We start from the raw sequence: 22,127 nt of genomic DNA, 5'->3' as shown, positions 1-22,127 counted from the left end.
AATACTGCACCTGAAAATAGGTCTACAAGCGAAACAGGTTGGGCATATTACCTATAGTCCTCGGCGATAGATGCCAGCAGTTTCCTACAAGTCCTGTTATCAAAGCGGCACACACAACGCATTGTTTCTTGAAGTTGAGCCATTAGGTTCTTATCTTGTAAATTAATTGCTTCAGCTATTTGAACTTTTAAGAAGCATACAATTTCATTGTCTAAACAAAAAAATAAGAATTCTGTTATTGTTGAGAATTTCCCAAGGGCCAAGATAAGCTATATGTCCTCCCTCAGTCTTTGGGATGTCAATTCTGCATTACCACCTTTCAGCAGCACTAAGCTGTACTGCCTCTCAATCTGAGAGCATATTCATGAGCCATCAGTAATCAAAGTGCCCTTAACTGATGCTAATACAAATGTATTAAGTTGAACCACTCTGAACTGCTGTATAGTTTATATACAGCTGAACACTGGCAATTTCATATGGTTTAACCTATACAGAGAGGAAAAATAAACTTCAGGCAACCACGTACCTTCTGGGTCTGTATGGTCTGGTAAGCCATTCCTTGTTGAATGGGTTAGCACTGGGAAAGCAACAGAATCCGCAGAGCAAAGAGCAAGCCTCAGTTTCTTTTTTGCATCTCTGAGGAATGAGTTAAAAATACATTAATCTCTTTACCCATATATGGTCACATTTTATGAACATTCATGATATAAATTAGTATGTTACCTCAGGACTCAAATGTTTCAAGTGGTGACAAATAAAAGATAACTTTTTTTTGGTATCATTAATATACAATCACATGGGCAACACTGTGGTTACTAGATTCCCCCATTATCAAGTCCCCACCACATAACCCATTATAGTCACTGTCCATCAATCAGCATTGTAAGATGCTACAGAGTCACTATTTGTCTTCTCCGTGCTACACTGCCTTCCCCGTGCCCCACTCCTACGTTATGTGTGCTAATCGTAATGCCCCTTATTCCCCTTCTCCCTCCCTTCCCACCCACCCATCTCAGTCCCTTTCCCTTTGGTAACTGTTAGTCCATTCTTAGGTTCTGTGATTCTGCTGCTGTTTTGTTCCTTTAGTTTTTGCTTTGTTCTTATGCTCCACAGGTGAGTGAAATCATTTGATACTTGTCTTTCTCCACCTGGCTTATTTCACTGAGCATAATACCCTCTAGCTCCATCCATGTTGTTGCAAATCGTAGGATTTGTTTTCTTCTTATGACTGAATAATATTCCATTGTGTATATGTACCACATCTTTTAGTTACCCAAGGAGGAAGGCTGTAAAAGTGTTCTGGGCCAGGGCTATTCTGTAAGGTTGCCAGCATCAATCACATAACAGATTCTTTTGACTTTTTACCATGTTCTGAGTTCCATGATAGTTGCTCTGAGGAGAGTCATACAGGTGTATTATGCCAGAGTTGGGAGGGACCACAGATGTCACCCAAGCCATCTCACCACCCAAACTAATAATGCCTCCTATCACATCTCTTGAGAAATGAGATGCTAATTCTGCTACAAGACAAGCTCACTACCCGACAAGAAGCCTTTTCTATTGGTCGAAACTTTTTTATGTCAAGCCAAAACCTGTTTCCTTTCAACTCACAACTACTGAATCCCCTACTACCACTCAGGGAGGAACACCCTTCAGTAAGTGCTGCCTTCTACAACAATCAGCTCTTCACACTAGGAGATGCCACTGAGCTTCTTTTTTCTGCTGGAGTCTGTGCCCTTTTCTGGTCCTGCAGGGTGTGGATCAGAGCTGCTTCAGAATGTGCAAAACACCATCCAAAGAAAGGAGTTGAAACACCTCAGAGAACAGGCCAGAGTTTCGTCCTCCTGCAGGACTGTCACTTGTTCACCTTATATGACTAGCTTGGAATATTTCTCTATTGGTTGGCTTCCTATAAAACTTGTAATTTACAAATCAAGCTAATTAAATGTGGTATTTACCCATGTTGCAAAGACTCTTATTAAAATATACAATGGTAAAAGCCATGGCTAGAAATAAAAATTCTGTCTGCCATTCCCCCCAACTTTACTGTAGGAAAAAAATTATAAAGTTTCATAATATTTATAAATGAAGATACCTTGTGGAGAAGACGAGTAATGACTCTATAGCATCATCTTACTATGCTGATAGACAGTGACTGCAGTGGGAGGTGGGGTGAGGGCTTGACAATATGGGTGAATGTTGAAACCACAATGTTGCTCATGTGAAAACTTCATAAGATTGTATATCAATGATACCTTAATAAATAAATAAATAAGTAAAGACATGTTGTTTAGAGTTCGCTTTAAACTAATTTGTGGGAGGGGCTTGAGATAAATGCGAAACAATACTGGCCACATAATAACTGCTGAATGTGAGTAATGGGCACATTATTGTACTCTTCCATTTTTGTACATGTTTGAAAATTTCTCTAATAAAAAGTTAAAGAGAGGCAAAAACAGATGATTAGAGATTGGGGATAGAAAGGGGGAGAGAGAGAAAAAGAGAAAGAGAGAGAGAGAGAGAGATGGAGATGGGTGACCTGTGCTTTAAAACTGATAATCCTTGTTCGGGGAAGCAGAGGGTCCCTATGAAACAAAGGCAAAATTTTCAGGCTCCTAATGTCATTTTCTTCCTCAAGCCCCATTAGAAACAGAAACCTGCCCAGGGAATGAGGAGGCTGACAAGCTGAGAGGGCTCCAGCAGGTTTCCTGGGGCCAGGGAATTCCTCAACAACTCTGTGGCTGAGCCGACCTCTACCTCAACCCTCCTCCAACCTCTCTCCCATGGGCTGGAGCTCTGGTTCAGCAGAGGCAATGCCACTTGTTCCATTTAAATTTATTACATGACCAGCAAGATCATATGAGGCACTTTTCATCCCTGATTTAAAGCCCTGTATATACAGCATCCATAAGGGAAGCACAAGGTCTCCTCATTAGAGAGCACTTCATTTTTACTTCTCTTCTTTACACACTTATTAAGTGACTCAATAGATCAATGGGCTTAAAGTGACTGCATAGGTAATGAAAAGTCCAAACCCCAAAGTTCTAAACCTATAAAAGCAGTACCTGTAAGAAAAAGCTGAGTCCTGTGGGTGGGCGGCCTGGCTGGCGGAGTCTGGGAGGTCATCGGCTGAGATGTTCTGCAGGGCCTCCTCACGAGGAGAATCATGTGCACTTTCCCCATCACCCATAACCTCTGAACAAAACCCACCCCCCAAACACGGATAAGCAGGTTACTCCAGAATATTCTGACACTAGTAGGTATTCAGAGCTACTCAACAATAAATTGGCATTGTGCTTTACAATAAGAACTCTTTGAAAAAGAAAGAAAACTTTAAAACTTAACCAAGTTATTGATAGCAAGATAACGTATCAAGAGACAGTTGTCGAGAAGAGAATGGTTTTACTTCCTAGACCAATCCTAATCCAAAACAATGAAAGCCTTATTTACTTAATGAAGATAATATTCTCTAACCAGAATAATTGACCCATATAACTAAAAAGGGCCCCAAAAATCTTTTTAAGTAGCACTCTTGCTTTATAGACATGGAATCCTGCCCAAGCAGAAAATGGTTGGCTGTGAAACCCTGGGCCAGCCAGTGGCCACAGCAGTGTGCTTAGGTCCCAGAGGCTTCATCCACTGGTCAGGAACAAGTGAGCTGGTGACAAACTCACGAATGCGGCTAGGACAGATCCTGTGATTCCCAAGTTGTTTTTATGTTTTTAATGAATCAATTTAGATAGTACATATATATATATAAAATCAAAGGGAATAAATAGTTCACTAGTGTAATGAAAATACTGTGCTTATGTAGGAAAAATATCTTTATACTCAGGAGATAATCTTAAATGCTTCGGAAAAAAATACATAGAGAAAATGTGCCAAATGTTAACAACTGATAGAATAGGGCCCTTCATTGTACTATTCTTTGAACTTTTCTGTTATTTTAAAACCTTTCAAACTAGAAAGTGTGGGACGGTCTCCTCCCCTGGCTCCCTGAGGATCCCTGAGCCCTCCAGGCCAGCTCCCATTACGAGTGTGTCACAGAGTCTTCCAGAGATATTCTGCACACACACAAGCACACATGCATGCAGTGTATGATTTACTTTTATATACTTTTGTTTCTGCTTCATTTATCTTGGGGTTTGTATCATATTTTTCTGACAGCTATTCAAAAGTAGCTATTAAAAGGCTACTTTTTATTCAGGTTATCTTTATCACTGTGATACAAGTTACTACTCAAATCTTAATCATGATTATCACCTGCACTTTCATAGTTTGCCATTGCTCCTTCACTGGGGCTGGTTCGTTTGATGGCATTCCTGTACTTGTCCAAAATATCCTCAGCGACCTGAGCTTGTGCACTGAGTCTAGGGCTGGGATCATCTGCAGGGGAAAGGAGAGTGAAAGAATTAGCTCCCCTTGGTTTGTACCAACTCTGATGTTAGTACGACACCAGTAGCAAAATCCCAAAGGCGGATTAGGAGGTAAGACTTAAAAAGAGCACATATCTCGATGTTAAGAGGCACCATGCAGCTGCCTACTCATCCCATTTCTAGGTCTGAGAGCCTTGCCAAAGCACAAAATTGGGACGATTAGCTCCACTTTCTCATCATCGCCAGAATTCTGCATGACAGTGTCAAAAAGTTCAGTGCAGACTGAATGGATGATGGGTTTCTAAAGTGCTTACACTCAAATCATTGTTATTAGCAAGCAATTCATGCTTACAGAACTTCCTACAATGCATTTTTATATGCAGACTTCATTTATTCAGACATCTCCATGCTGAAGGAGGGAAGAAAGAAGCATTCAAACTTAGAATTAACCCTTTTAAGTAACAGTAAAAAATGCCTTCATTCTCCCTTCACGAATTTCTCTCTCTATACCACCTCTGAAAACTTCAAATATTTATATTCCATCCCGCTAAATCTCACCATGACAGCGCAGCTGCTGGAACAGAGCACTTTTGTGCATGCAATGGTGTGAGAGGCACTCCTAGAGAATCTAGAATTGTTGGGGAGTGCTGGACTTGTACCTGGGATGCACAGAGAGAAAGCTTATCACAATCACAGGGGCAGCTATTTGCTGGCAGGACTGTTATCCTGGCAGCAAAATCAGCACATCGCAATGTCTTCCTGGAGTCTAAGATGGCAGAATCATTAAGTTATCAAAGCCAAGAATTGCTACAGACTATGGGACAAGATGAAGTTCCACGGTGAAATGCAAACTCCTGAGAGAGATCTAGGCCAGGCAGGTAACCATAAATGTCCACATCCTGGTAGAATCCCATTTTTCAAAAACTCTGAAATCACATAAGAATCATTAGATTTTCTATATGTGTGTGTGTTAAGAGCAGTTAGTATTAATAGCAGCTAACATTTATTGAGCACTTATCACATGCCAGGAGCTGTGCTAAGCATCTTATATAAACAATCTTAATTAATCATCATGACAACACTGTAGGGAGGTGCTATTATCTCCCCCATTTTACACAAGAGGAGATCAAGGTACAGAGAGGTTAAGCAGCATGCTCATAGGCTCTTCTTTTGTTGCCATGAAAAAAATATTTAGTATCGGTGTCTCCATATAATTGTAGTGAACTGCAGAGAAAGAACTTCCAAAGTAATTTAATTTTTCTCCTATAATGGTATCTGAATGCATGATAAGGGAGTCCTAATAAAATCTCATCTTCAAAATGTACACTGATAAAATGTTTATCATTAAAAAATCTTTTTTTGGAGGGGGAGTACTTTTTTGCTATTTGCTTTGAGTGCTGCTGAGGGCTCTGAAAAAGGGACAATAAAATTTGGCTTAACATAGTGAAAGTCATAATGTTGCTTATAATCTTCATTTCTGTAACACCATTCTTAAAAATTTACCCAAGGAAAATAATAAGAACAAACAAAAAATGCTATATACACACATACACACACATGAAGATGTGAGCAGAATTTTTACAGTAAAAAACTGGATACAACTTAAATATCCAAAAGCAAGAGAGCATTCACACTGTAGTAAAATCATATGACAGATTATCTTAGAGCTAATAAAAATTATTAAAAAACCAACTATGTTTAGTAGAAGCTGGGAAAGGGTTTATGAACTAGCAAGTAGTAAAAGAAGAATACAATGTGACACACATACTCTTGATTCAATTGTGGAAAAGCCTTGTATAAATATGGAGAAACTGGGACAGAATATGAAAAAGAAAAAGCATGGAGGATAATGGGAAGACTATTAAGAAATTTCCTTTCATAACATTTTAAAATTAGTTTAATGATAATTTTCAATAGGTCACTAATTAGGACTGGATAGAAATTTCTATACCAGAAGGGAAGCTAAATTGCTTGAATTAAACACAAAGAAAATTATATACTTCATGAGAAAAACTTACTTAGCTTCTGGTTTAAGCACCAAGAACCAAGAAAAATGTCTGTCCAAAGATGCAAGTAAAAAGTAATTTACAACTTCTCCAAAGTTATTAATTCAACATTTTAAAAACATGAGATTTCATGAAGAGTAGTCTATAAACCTTCGTGGTGTTCTAAAACTAGGAACATGGTAGGGAAACCTAAATACCTTGCCAGAAGGATACCTTTCCAACATTTCTCAATAAGACTGCAGGTTCCTGAAGAACGGGGTCATGTGTGATTGACTTAATACTTACAACACTTAGCACAGTGCCTGGCATGAGTCAGATATTCAATAAATATTTGTTAACTGAATAGGATGGGCTTGACTGCTGTCAGCAGGGAGCTGTGAACTGGAAGCATGGCTGCTGCTGTTCAAAACCCTTTATTCCTGGAAAGTCACCTCACTGAATAAAGAAGGGAAGTATGCTACAATGTGGAAATACATCTAAAGATATAGACGTGGACATTAGAATAATATGAATTGAAATGGGATTCTACCTGTACTATGCTGAACTCTTTGAAGAGGATGTTCTTTTGAAACCCATTCCATTTTTAAATAAAAATCCTCATTTTAAGTTAGTAGGATAAAATAATTTAAGATCAAGATAAGAAAAAAAGAGGTACACAATTAATTTCCTTCTAGATGCTCCTGTCACTGGAAACAGCACATAGCTATCAAACTCAAGGTTGGGTCATTAACACTACTTCCCAAACTCTTTCCTTTAAGGGTACCCATTCATAATATGCCAAAAAGGAAGCTACAAAAATAAAAATGCTGAATAAGATAAAATCCAACCCCTAGTTATACTTTCCTTGGGTCAGATGGCAATGTTAAGATTATCTGAGCTGTAAAAAATTGGTAAAATTTATAAACTTACGATACTGTTTGAATAAACACTTTATCACCAAAAACCGAAATGATTAGGTAAAACAGAACTTCACTGTGATCCCAAGTAATCAAGAACTATAGATGGAAATAAATTTAGAAGTCTATAATCAACATTAGAGAAAACTATTCAATCAATGATCCAAAGATATGACATGCATAGCACTGAAACCATTACCACACTTCCCTAAAAGGCACTGTGTCATCATCTACTAACATGTTGAGTTGCAGGGTACACCTAGAGGCTCAGGGGCCTCATCATAATGCAAGTTACGATAATGAGGATGATGATGGTGGTGGCGGTCTGCAGGAAGAGCACACTAAGATTCACTGTGGCCATCAACTGGAACCACAGAGCTATGAAGAACATACTCCCCACTGTACACACACAGACACACTCTTCTAAGAAGGCAACGCTTATGGCACCCAAGAAAAAGTGTTATGAAATATGTGCTCTTGGAATGGAGGAGCCAGGAAGTCCATGGGTCTACAAACCTGTGAGTGTTGAGAATCTGTCAGGCCCCAGATCATCTTTGTCTTTTTCTTGTTTTTCTTTCTTTCTAAATGGTATAGGAGCTGGAAATTAAATAAAGTCAGTAGTGTGACATATAACATACTGCACTACTTGGAAGACAGCAGTCATTTTGGAGTAAACTTGTGTGCCAACATTTCTAAGTGAAAGGAAGGTGAAAGTTTAAAAGCTAAGAAATCCTGAGTGTCAACTGATAATAATTCTTAAAATACAGCACTGAGGGTTCTTAAAGCAGCTTTCAGAACCTGCTTTGGAGTCACTGGTCACAGGAAGAATGATTTAACAGGAACCTGTTGGGACTAAATCAAAACCACTGTCTCTTAACCTTTGCTCAAAACAACACGCTCAAAGCTCTGAGCCTCATTCTCTCCTCCTCACCAAGTGGGCTGGAGTAGGCGTGAAAGCAGTGCTCCTCAGCTCCTGAGCGCCACAGTGCCAAGAAGAGGCTTTTGGAAGAAGCCCCTAGCTTTAATCCTGGATGCTCTCTCCTTGAAGGAAGAGATGCTTTTGCCAACTCAAATCTTAGTATCTACTGGTATGATGCCAGGCTATTCACAAAATAAGCAAACAATTTTATACAACTGCCTTCCAGAATAAACGTTCACTAATGCTAGGGATATAAACATTCTCAATGCATGAACATAAACATAAAAAGCTTAAGTTTATCCCAAATGTAAAGGATGAATTTTCAATGTTTAATTACCAATAGCATCCCTTTTTTCCTGCAATAATTATCAACAACACATATGTCAGAAGTCCTATTCGTTTAACTTCAATGTTGTATGTTATTTAAACAACCGTGACCTGCATGGCATCCATCCATGCAACCACTACCACTTCTTAGAAAGAACAAGAAGTATCTCTAAAGCTCTGCCTTAGTGTTCACCTGAGCAAAACCATTTTCCATACCCTCAAAACAGCTAGAAACTTAGGTCCAGCAAGCCTCAGGAGTTGAGATATTGGCTGTCTGAAAGAGGATTTTTGGCTTTGGTTCTTGTTGCTAATACAGCATTCTAATATTTTATAAAATTACCTTTAGGCATGGCAGAAACAAAACGTTTTCTCCACCAAGGTCTGTTCCTGTCTGATTTCTCGTCATCACTATCTTTGCGTTCTTCAGTCTGTAGAAAAAGTTTGATGCTTTAGTTGGAGTTGAACAGCAGGATTAATTACTATAAAAAGGATTTCAGTTAGTTTGTGAAATACAAAAACCACTCTTATTTGTCTTAAAAGCTAAACTGTTCTTATTGCTGTATAGGCAACTTCTGGAACATGGAAGTATACTTTTAAGCACCAGACTATATGATCTGCTTGAAAGTAAGCACTACCTCATTACTGTTACTAAACCAAGTGCTTAATACAGAGCCTAGCATAGAGCAGGCACAATAAATACTTATACAATAAGTAAATGCAATGCACTGGAGTCTAGAGGGAGAGTAGAGATGGTAGCAGTAGTATTAATATTAAAACAGAGTATGTACTGTGTGCCAGACAGAGTGTATATTATCCCATTTAAACCTCACAGTAGCCTTAGGACTATTTGGCCCTTTCTATAGATGAAAAATATGAGGCTAAAAAAGGTTATCACTTCATCTTCCCCAAAGTTATATAGCCTGTATGTGGCACATCTGGGATTCAAACCTAGATCTGACAAACTTCATGTCTGATTACCAATTATAATGAATTATAATTAAGATCACATGTCAAAGGACAGGGACTGTAATTCTGTTACTAGTGTATCATCCAATTTTAGATGAATCATTTCTGTTTTCTCTTCTACAAAGCTGGAGCTAATAATACCTTCTGTAAGGGCATCCATGTGATGGGCTATCAGAACCCAAGCAGAATGAGGGCATCTGTGCCAGGGAGAGCTTAGCAGCTGGGGTGGAATACTGATAACATACAGGGGGACTGATCAAATAAGTACATACATAAAGAATAATGAAAGCAGATTTCTCACTGTTAGAGAAGGGAGTTATAAATATGGAAAGGGAGAAAGATGAAATAAATTCTGTTGTTTTTAGGCTGCAATGGAATATATCAGTATGAGCTTGTGGTTCTCTACATTTAGAGAAAGCTAGCCATAGAAATAAATATACATGTAAATATGTACACATACACCCCTCCCCCAGAGCTCTGTCTACTGAGAGGTCCTAGGAACAGCAACACTCCTACAGCAATGGGCACACCTTGTATCCAGATCTTGATTTCTAAAAACCATTTTCTCTCGAAAGGAACAAGGGCTCCTTATAGAAATGTTTGGCTCCAGAACCAGGGCAGACACAGTACAATATAAGCTCGTAACATTTTGGGCCAGAAAGCAAAGGAAAACTCAAAGAATGACAGTTGTGTGTGTGTCCAATGAGCCTGGAAGCCAGCATGAAGGGGCTACCACTGGCCAAATCAGGGACAACTGGGCTTCAAAATAAATAACAGCAGCAAACCCACTGACTAAAACAGAAAACCGTGAGTCCATAGGTGTAACAACTAATACATGGATAAATTAAAAATCTGATGAAGAACAGGATGTTTATATATTTTCAAAGTCCCCTCTCCCCCCAAAATACTTATTAATTACACAGGGAAAAAGAGTGACTTTAGGGAAAAAGAGTGACAAACAACACTTTCATCAAATTATCCAAATGAACATCATAGTAGTGGAACTAATTAAAACTGTGTGCTATGTGAAAGGATGTAATGAAAAGAACAGTGTCACTTTAGTGATATTCCTGCCAAACATGAATAACTGCATTTATTCATGAGAAAACACCAAACAAACCCAAATTGAGGGACATTCTAAAAATAACTGGCCTGTAATTTTCAAGAGAGTGAAGATCATGAACATCAAGGAAAGACTGAGGAAACGCTCTAGACTGAAAGAGACTAAACAGACATGACAGCTAAATAAAAGATGTGGTTCTGAATAGGATCTTTTTAGTATAAAATATATTACTGGGACAACTAGGGGCACATGAATGGAGTGTGAGAACTAGAGGGTAGTAATGTATCAATTTTAATTTCCTGATGTTGATGGCTGCACTCTGATGTGTAGGAGGAAGCGCTTGTTTGCAGGGAACTTACACTGAAGTATTCATACGTGATGGAGCATTAGAGCATCAGGTGGGAAACTTAATCTTAGATGGTTGTAGAGAGGTTCCTTGTATGTATCTTTCCCATATTTTTTGACTTTGTGATTGTTTCAAGATAAAAAATAATACTTCATCTAACCATCCTGGAAGGAAACTGTGAGGTTTCAATGAAATCAGATACAAAATTGCTTGGAGAAAAGTTTAAAGTGTCAAAAAATGCAAGACACATTACTACGAAACCAAAGTAGTGCAGCTTTCTATGGGTTATGCTTATGGACATACTAGATGAAAAAATCATCTTTAATCATGACAATTGTCCACCCTTAAGCCTAGGTTTATATATTTCATGTTAGCTTCAGATATCAAGAGAAGTGAGGCAGACAGAACACTAGAGCTGACCACATTCAGCAAATTTTATATGGCTGGTGTCCCATACCTCTCCTCTCGAGGAGTCCTTACTCGGGGATGAAGATGACGAATGCGGAGCAGCCACCAAAGAAGTAGCACCAATGGCTGCAGCTGCAGGGAGTTCTCGCTCTTCATTCCCTGGACGTCGGTTCCAGCTGGGGTCACTCATGGGTCGCCGGACAGAAGATACTATATCGGAGCTCCTGCTGCGAACTAGTCTCTCAGGGTAAGAATGCCTTTGCCTGAATGCCTCCATTTCTGCTGGAGTTAAAATGTGGGAACCAAAGTTTGGCAACCGAGCCTCATGGCCTCCCACAGCTCCTTCCAGGATTGGAGGATCTGGTGGTGGATGCGATGGCCTGGCATAGTGAACCTTTGGCCTTACCACAGCGGAAGCCCCTGGAACACAGGAAAAAATGTTTGCAACTGAGACACAAATGATCCAGCAAAGGCATTAATAACGGGTTTTAGTTTTGTTCTTCCATCCATGATAAGACAAAAGTCAAAAAGCCCATTTGTCTAGTTTACCTTCATGTGAAGACAGTGGATCAAACATGGCAAGCAGAGATTCTGACTGAGAAGGAGGAGAGGTCAGCTGGTGGGCACCTAAAACAGAAGGACAAACTGTGAAACCAAGTCAGAACTCAGAACTCAGTGAGAGTTCCAATACAGTGAAAAAGGTTCTAGCATTCTTCCAGTTTTTCTTTTTGGATCAATTAGAACTGGAGGGGCATATCAGGAAAACAGAATATAATAAATATCATATTCTGATTGCTGCAAATTCACTTTATGCTTTTATCTACATACATGGATTTTAACTACATTTAAGTGGTCTAGCATCCACATGCCTCTTACTTTAGGTGGCCAAACTATATTATGGTTAATGCAAAAAGCAGGGCCAGAAGATGTAAATCATCAAAACTTTCAGAATGTCACAATTTCCCAGAGCCTTAGCTTCCCTCCACCTGTAAAACTAGAGGCAATACCATTTACAGGAGTATAAAAAATTGCAAAATTTGAAATTCTAATATTGTTCTCAGCAAATGATAATTTCTAAAAGAACTCACAGCAAAAATGAATAGTACATTATACCATAAAACAAACTCAAACTTCCAAGTACACTATTTGAAGCTACAAAATAAAAGATGACTACTCTAAGCATATGTCTAAAGAACCAAAATCCAAAATATTAAAACAGGTAAGTATGTGGAGGCTTAAACTTTTCAATACATACAAAGAATGGTTACTCTACACTTTCTGAGTCTGAGCTCTTTTTTGATAATGAACAAAAGGACTATTATGCCTTTTGATTTTTCCTTCTGTCCTATGTCTTACATTTACCTTCCTTTTTGAAAATGTCAGTTCTCAAAATTTTAGTCTTAGGATACTTTCACATTCTTTAAAATTACTGACCCTAAGAGCTTGTTTATATTGGTTCTATCTTTGATGTTTACTATATTAGAAATAAAAACTGGAATGTACAAATATTTATATATTCATTTAAACATACCCATTAGAATGGTATCACAAATAACCCCTTTTAATGAAAAGTGACTACATTTAATGGAAATAACTATATTGGGAAAAAATAACTATTTTTCCAAAATAAAAAACAAAAGTGACATTGTTTTACATTTTTTACAAAGTTCTTTAACATATGGTTTAATAGAACACAGCTGAAGTCTATCTGCTTTTGCTTTCAATCTGTTGCAATATATTGTTTTGGCTGAAGTATATAAAGAAAAGGAGGCCTGACACAGATACATAGCTGGAAAAAGGATGATATTTTAATAGCTCTGTCAGATAACTGTGGATACTCTTCTTTGATACAGCGCTTAACCTTGACAAGTAGTTTTTTACAGGTTAGCTACAATTTGGAATTTAAACCCAAATCAGTAACTTTTTGTACTCTGTTACACTAAAAATTAATTGATCTGTCTTGCACTTTGAACAGATCTTTTACTCATGCATGACTTTGTAACATCATGCACTGATCATCTGGAAAATACCGGTTCAGTTAGATGTGCCTATCTTCCAAATGTTGACACATTTCATCATATAAAAAAAATCACATTCTTGCTATCACCATCAATCTCACCCAGAGTCTTTAAATAGCAGGAAGCTGTCAAGCTTGAGGTGGGCACAAATTTTCTGAAATTATAATTTTTATCTCAAAGCATGAATTTTACCATTTGCAAAATGGTAAAACTTTTTAATTTTTTAAGAAATGTCCACCAAAAACCCAAGTATGAATAACTATGGTTTGTTAGGAATTCTTTCAAGTAAAAATGGTGTTTCATGAAAAACAAACAAGAAAAAAAAACAGCTAGTTAAGCTCACAACTCAATCATAAGTGCTTTTCCTTGAGACACTTCATCATATTTCAGATGCGTTATCTGAATGCAGCAGAAGTGCATTAGGGGTACATCCTATTTCTTTAGAATATTAAGTAGATGTGTACTCAAGGGTAGAAATGCAATTAAATAATTTTTACTGCTTCACCAAAGACATTCATAAGTAGAACTTTCTTTTTTAACTGGAGAGAAGAGTGACTGCTAGCATGGTTTGGTGCCTTGCTTCACGCTGAGGCCCCAGCAAATTTACCCACCTTTACTGGTGTGCCACTGGTGCAAATTTCCATACAGTGAAAAAGACAATAACCTTTTTTTATTACGAAAATAGTTTTGAACTTGTAACTCCCATTCCTCAGAAGGGTCTTAAGGGCCCTCAAGAGTCCATGAAAACTACCTGTTGAAAACTGCTGGTTAAGACCTGTTAAGAACAGTGGTTCTCCACTGTTTGTGTATGAGAAACCATCATAAGATTGTATATCAATGATATTTCAAAAAAAAAGGGAACAGCATTTCTCAACTGGGGCTACTTTGCCCCCCAAAGGATCATTTGGAAATGTCTGCAGATGTTTTTGGGTGCCACACTGCAGGGGAACAAAGGGGTGGTATGCTCCTGGTAGAGGCCAGAGATGCTGCTGAACAACCTTCGACGCAAAGGTCAGGCCCTCACAACAAGAATTACCTGGCTCAAGATGTCAACAGAGTTAACATGAGAAACCTTGGTTTGGAACAAACAAAAATGTTAAAAAAAAAAAACAAAAAACCTCTAAACCCAGTATTTATTATATATAAAACCACTGGTAGCATTTTGGTATTTCTTTCCAATGCCTTCTCTATGATAGGCTTTTTTATGTTGTACTGTCTTATGTATAAAATTCTTTAAATTTTCCAAATGAAAATAAAAACCACAATGAGATATCACCTCACACCAGTAAGGATCGCCACCATCCAAAAGACAAACAACAAATGTTGGTGAGGTTGTGAAGAAACAGGAACCCTCCTACACTGCTAGTGGGAATCTAAATTAGTTCAACCACTGTGGAAAGCAGTATGGAGGTTCCTCAAAAAGCTAAAAATAGACATATCATTTGACCCAGGAATTCCACTTCTAGGAATTTACCCTAAGAATGCAGCAGCCCAGTTTGAAAAAGACAGATAGATGCACCCCTATGTTTATCGCAGCACTATTTACAATAGCCAAGAGATGGAAGCAACCTAAGTGTCCATCAGTAGATGAATGGATAAAGAAGATGTGCTGCATATACACAATGGAATATTATTCAGCCATAAGAAGAAAACAAATCCTACCATTTGCAACAACATGGATGGAGCTAGAGGGTATTATGCTCAGTGAAATAAGCCAGGCGGAGAAAGACAAGTACCAAATGATTTCACTCATATGTGGAGTATAAGAACAAAGAAAAACTGAAGGAACAAAACAGCAGCAGAATCACAGAACCCAGAATGGACTAACAGTTACCAAAGGGAAAGGGACTGGGGAGGATGGGTGGGAAGGGAGAGAAAAGGGCAGGGAAAAAGAAAGGGGGCATTATGATTAGCATGTATAATGTAGGGCGGGGGGCATGGGGACGGCTGTGCAACATAGTGTAGACAAGTAGTGATTCTACAGCATCTTACTAAGCTGATGGACAGTGACTGTAATGGGGTGTGTGGGGGGGACTTGGACTTGGTGAAGGGGGGAGCCTAGTAAACATAATGTTCTTCATGTAATTGTAGATTAATGATAACAAAAAAAAAAAAAAAAAAGAATCCTCAAAAAAAAAAAAAATTTCCAAATGATATTATTTTCTAGGTACTTCCCCAAGTTACTTCATATTCCTTAAAGCATTTAAGAAATAGCTTTATGAATTCTAGTAAGTGGTTATTTCAAAATTCACTTAGCCATTCTATTTTTCAATTCTTGGACTGTTTCTCATTTCTGTCAATATAAATGTTGTGAAGAACATCTTTGTGTGTAAAACTTTCTCCACATATGGAATTGTTTCCTTATGACTGATTCCTAAAGTGGGCCAAGTGGACAAATTTAGTATGTGAACTTTTAAGGCCTTATATACATATTGAAAAATTATGCTCCAATAACTGTGCTCTAATAACTGACACCACCAGCAATGTGTAAGACTGAGTTTCAGTCATAAATGTCATCACTTTAAAAGTCACTGTCATTTCCCCTTCTTACCATGAGTTACTTCATCCATGTCTGGACTGGTGACAGAATCTTTACCCCCAAAATCAGAACTGCACTCAGATCTCAGGTCTTCAGTCTTATTGGGAATATCCTCAGAGGTTGCACTTATGCCTTAAAAAAAAAAATAGTAAAAAATAAACAGGAAGAACAAAATAAACACATAAAAAGAATATGAAGTTTATAGAAATGTGAATATTCTCAAACTTTTTGTGTCCCAGCTGTTTGATATTATATCCTTTATTACACTATGGCTTATATACATCCCTTGATTTATACAACATAATCAGAACTACCATGTGATATCTAAATATAGAAGAGGTTACCAAGAACAGATAGAGTTACAGAGGGAACACACACAGACTATTCACCTATTACTTCAACAGGCTTGATAAAACCACAGGTTAAGTTCTCACAGATTTAAGGTACCACAGAAATAACTTACTCAGCTTTTAAATACAACATATCTCTTTGCCATCAACTTTATAAATGGGGAGGTGGGAACACACCTTGAATCCTTATTCCTTAAAACAAGACAGACATACCCGACACAACACTGAGGCCTGGTGTGCTGGGGCGGGAACTGACCTCCCTGACATCCGTATCATCAGATGTGCTGCCCAGTCCAGAACAGCTCTCCAGTTCTTGAAGCCGCTCCTCCTGCTTTAGATCTGGGGCCTCTGAATAGAAGACACAAGGAATCACATTAGTGATTCTGTTAGCACACCACAGCTTCAGCTTTTGTGACCCAGATGAAAAAAACTAACAGGGCCTGAATGAAATCAGTGTAAATATATTTCTCGGTCTGGGACAGTTAGCAAAGTTACTTAGATTAAGTGTTAAAGAAGACAAGGTTATGGTTTTCATCCCTGTATAAACCAGTTCACTGCGCAAAGATAGAAACTCTGCTTCTAGATCACTCATCTCATAGAATATGCTGTTGGTTAACAAGTAAACAGAACAAGAGAATATGGAATAGCTTAGCATTAAATCAATTGCTTTCTTAAAAATAACTCCTGTGGATGCTTAACAGACAGTGAGCTAATCCTACCACCTCCTTATGCAAAAGTTAGCATGTCTGAATGTATTAACATTACAAAAACATATCAGGATTCTTCATTATTCATTATTCTTGAACCAAGCAGATCAGATAGAATGTGGTTCAGACATACAATTATTTATATTTGCATTCTGGTAGTTGACATTTAGTTGACGGCAAAGATAATCAGAAAAAAAAAGTAGAAATGCAATATATAAGAAGAGATAAAGTACAAACACTTTATATACCTTTATAATAACCTTGCACAAAATAATTCTCAGTACTCCAGAGTCTCAATTTCTATGCGTTTCAAATATACATTAGATATCTTTTAAAGGGTTAAGTTCTCCTCTGGGATAAACCTAAATATGCTTACCAAGCATCCAACCACTTGGGGGTCAAGTTCTTTTGCTACTCCTATTTTGTTCTGACTTAGTGGGAGATAACTGAACTCAATGTCCCACACAGAACCCTGATGAGTTACCAACAATTGCTTCCAAAATAACTCAAGAGACAGAAAGTCCCTGCCATCCAACACTGCATTTTTTCTTGGTAGAGAGAAATGTCCTAATTTTCCATTTGAAATTCTTAGCAATGTGATTGCCTCACACTTATCAAACATACATTTGACAAAATGTACACAGTACAGAAATTTGGATACCTCACATTTAAAACTTCTGTGCAAATCAAAAGCAAACAATGACAGTGTACTAACCTGAGTCACTCGGCAATACCTCTACACTCCAAGCTTCGCTTGTTGTCTCTGATATGGTAGAACCAGTGCAGGGGTCAAGCAGCACTGACCCTGAGCCTGGCAGGCATAGTAAACTGCCTAACATGTTCTCTGCTGCTGCACCTGTATAACCAGTGGGGAGCAAAGGGTTAACAAAGATCCTAATGGAAAGAGCAGTGATACCAGGAAAAGGCCAAACACTAAACCAACAAAAGCTCTCTACTCTACCCACAAGAAAGAAGCCAAGGTAAGGGTAATTTCCATGAGTAACCACCAAAAACACACATTTCCCACTCTGGCCACAATGACACAAGCTCCTTTCCATTGGTTTCCTCCTGTTCACCTTGGACCTCCATTGAAAACACACACATTAGGTCAAGTCATTTCAACTAACTTTCACCTTGATTTTTCAGCAAATTTTATGTGTGCTTTTAAAGATGTGAACCCAACATCTTTCTAAAATGTATATGAGTCCTACAGGGATTAATAACACTCACAGACATGTAATCACAGTAAGTTATATTGGCCAAATATGTTTTCTTGTGGAACATTAGCTACATATTCAGAGCAATAAAATATATTTGCAGGAAAATACACATCTCCTCTGAACACTCATTCAAATGTAAATACAGCTTATTGCTTAAATATAGCTCACTGCCAGGAAAACTACTACTTTGGCATCTGGAACAAAGTAATGCAAAACCATTTAAGAAATTTATTTACACTTCTTAAAAATACAAATAGAAAGGATTAAGCAGTAGTGTACATCTGTGTTAAAAATCCTTAAGTTCAGAAAAGCTCTAGTACTTGTGATTAAACCTAATAAAATAAAAATTTAACTTTAGGGCATGAAAAACTTCTGGAAACAGGTTACTGGTTAAAGTAACTTTTTTAAGTAATTTATGTCATGAAAGAATCACAAATAAAATAATGACTGGAAGTTGCCTAAACATAACAACTGGAGAGGGTGGGAGAAGAGAAGAAACAAAAGAGAGAGAGAGAGAGAGAGAGAGAGAGAGAGAGAGAGAGAGAGAGAGAGAGAGAGAGAGTGTGTGTGTGTGTGTGTGTGTGTGTGATTGCTGAAGCTGAGTGATGGGTATGCAGAGTGATTATACTCATCTCTTCTATTTGTTTGAGATATTCTATAATGTAAGAAGAAAATGAAGATGGTGGTTATGAGACTTTATGAATCTTTTGGAATTCATAGATTTCCAAATTCACCCTATAAAGGGTGAATTTTAATGTATATAAATTGTATCTCAATAAAATATTTTAAAAAAAGAAAAAGAAAAAACTGGCTAGTCTTTGGAATTAAATTAATCCTTCTAGAAATAAATGAAATTTTTAGAGAAATTCAGTATCATATTATTTCAAAAGTTTTTATAGCTATAATCTGCAAGAATTTTCACCTTAAGGTATGGAAGGTGTTTAGTCTCAAAAGAAGAATATCCTAATCATAAACTAAGAGCATATACTATGGCCTGCAAACAAGACATGATGACAAGCCAATTCAAAAGACTGGTTTTTCTTTGGGGTTCTGCAGGGGGTAGTTAAATGTACACAGGGAGAGCACTACCTATATTTAAGAAAAAAAATACAGAATTGTCTTGTCACATAGTTATTTTAGATTCCCAGTTAGTGCTAACATACACACCTTGTTGTCAGAGCATCTTAAGTTCCCTCCCAGAAGGGTGGGTGGGTATGAATAACGAAACAGCAATCTTCCAGAGACATTAAATAGCAGTTACCTGCAATTTCTTGCAAACGATCTTCATCAATGTTCGGGTCAAAATCACTTCCCAAGACGTCTGTACTCCAGGTCTCACTCACTGTTTCTGATATATCCCTATCATCTGTCAGTCCCATCATGTCACGAATTTCAAACTTCCTTAGCTTATCATCAAGATTATCTTGTGTTGTAGCTACAAAACAAAATTAAGCATTTAATAAATGGTAACAGAGCTATTATTTTTTAGTCAACTTTGAAGAACTTTGTCTTTGGACTTAAAGTTACATATTTTACCACTAACACTGTGAATGTAGTACCAAAGCACTGAATTATTCCCTCACAGATGAAATCTTTCCCTCTCTGAACTAAGCTCATCACATGTACTCCCCATCCTGGTAGATGAACTGGGGCCATTGATGCAATTGTCTCCCTGTATTCACAGGGAGTGTGACTGAAAAAGAACTGAGATATATTACCTTCTCTTTGAATTTGTGCAGGCCTTGTTTCTTGCTCTGGTCAAAAGGGTAGGAGCAAGTGTGCCAGTGGTGAGGGTAGGCCTCCACAGACCTTATAAACTTCTGCTCTGTCACCCTTGCTTCTCCCATGTGAACAAGCTTAATTTAAGCTAGCCTGCTGGAGGATAAGAGATCACATGGAACAAAGCAAAGGTCATCCTAGACTAGCCTGCTCCCATTGACCAAATGACCCCCAGCTAAGATCAGCAGGGCTCCTAACTCAACGTCTAGTGACTGAAGATGCATGAGTGAACCCAATGCAAATCAAAAGCACCACTAAGTGGACCCACAGACGTGAGAGCAAAAACAAATGTTATTGTTTTAAGTCATGAAGTTTTGAGGTGGTTTGTTATACAGTATTATTACAGCAGTAATTGGTAAACTCATACTAAAAAAGTTTTTTCCATGTGACTTGAATACACTCCCCCCAGTTCTAGAGTTTTCTCTCTGCCCTTGACCAATGAGAAGCAGTCTGCAACTTGCTTCCTTCACTTTTTTTTTTATTAAGGTATCATTGATATACAATCTTATGAAGGTTTCATATAAGCAACACTTTAGTTACTACATTCACTGATATTATCAAGTCCCCCCCACACACCCCATTGCAGTCACTGTCCATTAGCATAGTAAGATGCTACAGAGTCACTACTTGTCTTCTCTTTTCTATCCTGCCTTCCCTGTGCCCCCCTACATTATGAGTGCTAATCACAATGCCCCCTTCCCCTTCTCCCTCCCTCCCCACCCACCCTCCTCACCCCCTTTCCCTTTGGTAACTGCTAGTCCCTTCTTGGGGTCTGTGAGTCTGCTGTTCTGTTTCTTCAGTTTTGCTTTGTCAATATACTCCACAAATGAGTGAAATCATTTGGTACTTGTCTTTCTCCGCCTGGCTTATTTCACTGAGCATAATACCCTCTAGCTCCAACTATGTTGTTGCAAATGGTAGGATTTGTTTTCTTTCTATGACTAAACAATATTCCATTGTGTGTATGTACCACATCTTCCTTATCCATTCATCTATTAATGGACACTCAGGTTGCTTCCATATCTTGGCTATTGTAAATAGCGTGTCCCAGGTAATTTTTATGTGCACTAAAGTCAAAGAATCATTGCCTCAAACCCAGCTGCCCTCAGTGCTGCCCTCAACACTTTCTTGAAGTCCACCAGTGACCTTTAAATGAACAAATTCAAAGAAATTGTTCAAATTTATCTTCCTAAAGCACAATGGGGATCCATCTACTTTCCAATCCTTAACCTCACACTATTCCCCTACTTGACAGATCCTGAACTAGTACTATGGTTTCCCACTTCTTTGACTTGGTTGGTCTGTTTCTTTACTAGAATGCCCTATTTCCAGTTTCTGCTAATGCAATGCCAGCCAGTATTAAGGCTATTATTTTCTTCCAATAAGCTTTTCCCTATACTTTCAACCACACATATCTCTCACTCAAAACTGCCAAAGCACTTTCATGTACTTTCAATCATTTGTGTACCATTTTCTTCCTATTTTAAGTGCCTTGAGCCCTGAGTATTTTTATCTTTGGATCCTTTAAAATATGAGTATCACAGAACTGAAATGCCAAATACTAAAGCATTCAAGCAATTCATTTTAATTATTCTATGTAATTTAAGCCTAAACAATTTATTTACCAAGTAAACACATTTTTAAGAACTGAGGCAACTATGAATAAATGCACGTTTAATGGTCATTAGATAATCAACTTAAAATTATTCTCTTATTGAACACAGCCAACTTACATGGAAACACATTGTTTATCTTGTAATCAGGTAAATTCTTTGCCACTTGAGCAATTGTGTTCAACTGCACTTTACCTTGCTCATGCTCTAACAGCTGTAGAGCTTCAACTCCGTTACTCCCAGAAGGCCCTGCTCCTAGTTCTGATACAGACTCTCCTTCCAGGTCTAGAGAGGATACTGAATTGGAACGGTTTGAAGGACCTAAGGAAATGGTTATACTGTAAGTGGGCTTTTCAAAACAGTCATGAGCCACGATGTAATTTTCATGCCCTAGAGACTAAAGACTGATTAAAGTGTTCTTAATACTGCATTTATTTATTATGCCTTAAAAATATACATGCCTTTTAAGCCAGAAATTCTGCTTCTAGCAATTTATCCTAGGAATAATTTCACAATTCATCTAAGGTTGTTTGTTGCAGGGCTTCAAAATGTCTAAAAAGTGGACGTAATCCACATATTTAATCTTAGAAGAAT

General features: G+C 37.9%; 1 protein-coding gene across 6 annotated transcripts in view; it reads right to left on the bottom strand.

The window, feature by feature from the left end:
* The window catches only part of GAPVD1 (GTPase activating protein and VPS9 domains 1), a 76,890-nt gene that overhangs the window by 10,168 nt on the left and 44,595 nt on the right, over positions 1-22,127 (bottom strand). For 2 of the 6 annotated variants that reach the window (XM_036913944.2, XM_036913946.2), the window contains exons 9-21: positions 21,729-21,854; positions 19,403-19,576; positions 17,637-17,777; positions 16,428-16,562; positions 15,877-15,996; positions 11,857-11,934; positions 11,357-11,727; positions 8,865-8,952; positions 7,795-7,875; positions 4,264-4,386; positions 3,066-3,195; positions 527-636; positions 52-211 (exon numbers count right to left, since the gene is read on the bottom strand). In XM_036913944.2, the coding sequence (XP_036769839.2) occupies positions 52-211; positions 527-636; positions 3,066-3,195; positions 4,264-4,386; positions 7,795-7,875; positions 8,865-8,952; positions 11,357-11,727; positions 11,857-11,934; positions 15,877-15,996; positions 16,428-16,562; positions 17,637-17,777; positions 19,403-19,576; positions 21,729-21,854 (1,837 nt within the window). Of the gene's footprint in view, positions 1-51; positions 212-526; positions 637-3,065; positions 3,196-4,263; positions 4,387-7,794; positions 7,876-8,864; positions 8,953-11,356; positions 11,728-11,856; positions 11,935-15,875; positions 15,997-16,427; positions 16,563-17,636; positions 17,778-19,402; positions 19,577-21,728; positions 21,855-22,127 lie in introns of those variants that run through there. The other 4 variants (XM_036913947.2, XM_036913949.2, XM_036913948.2 and 1 more) reach the window with 3 other exon arrangements.

Source organism: Manis pentadactyla, chromosome 3 (assembly GCF_030020395.1).
Source record: "Manis pentadactyla isolate mManPen7 chromosome 3, mManPen7.hap1, whole genome shotgun sequence".
Lineage (NCBI taxonomy): Eukaryota > Metazoa > Chordata > Mammalia > Pholidota > Manidae > Manis > Manis pentadactyla.
The sequence above is the reverse complement of the archived record's forward strand: the minus strand, read 5'-3'. Positions and strand labels throughout refer to the sequence as shown.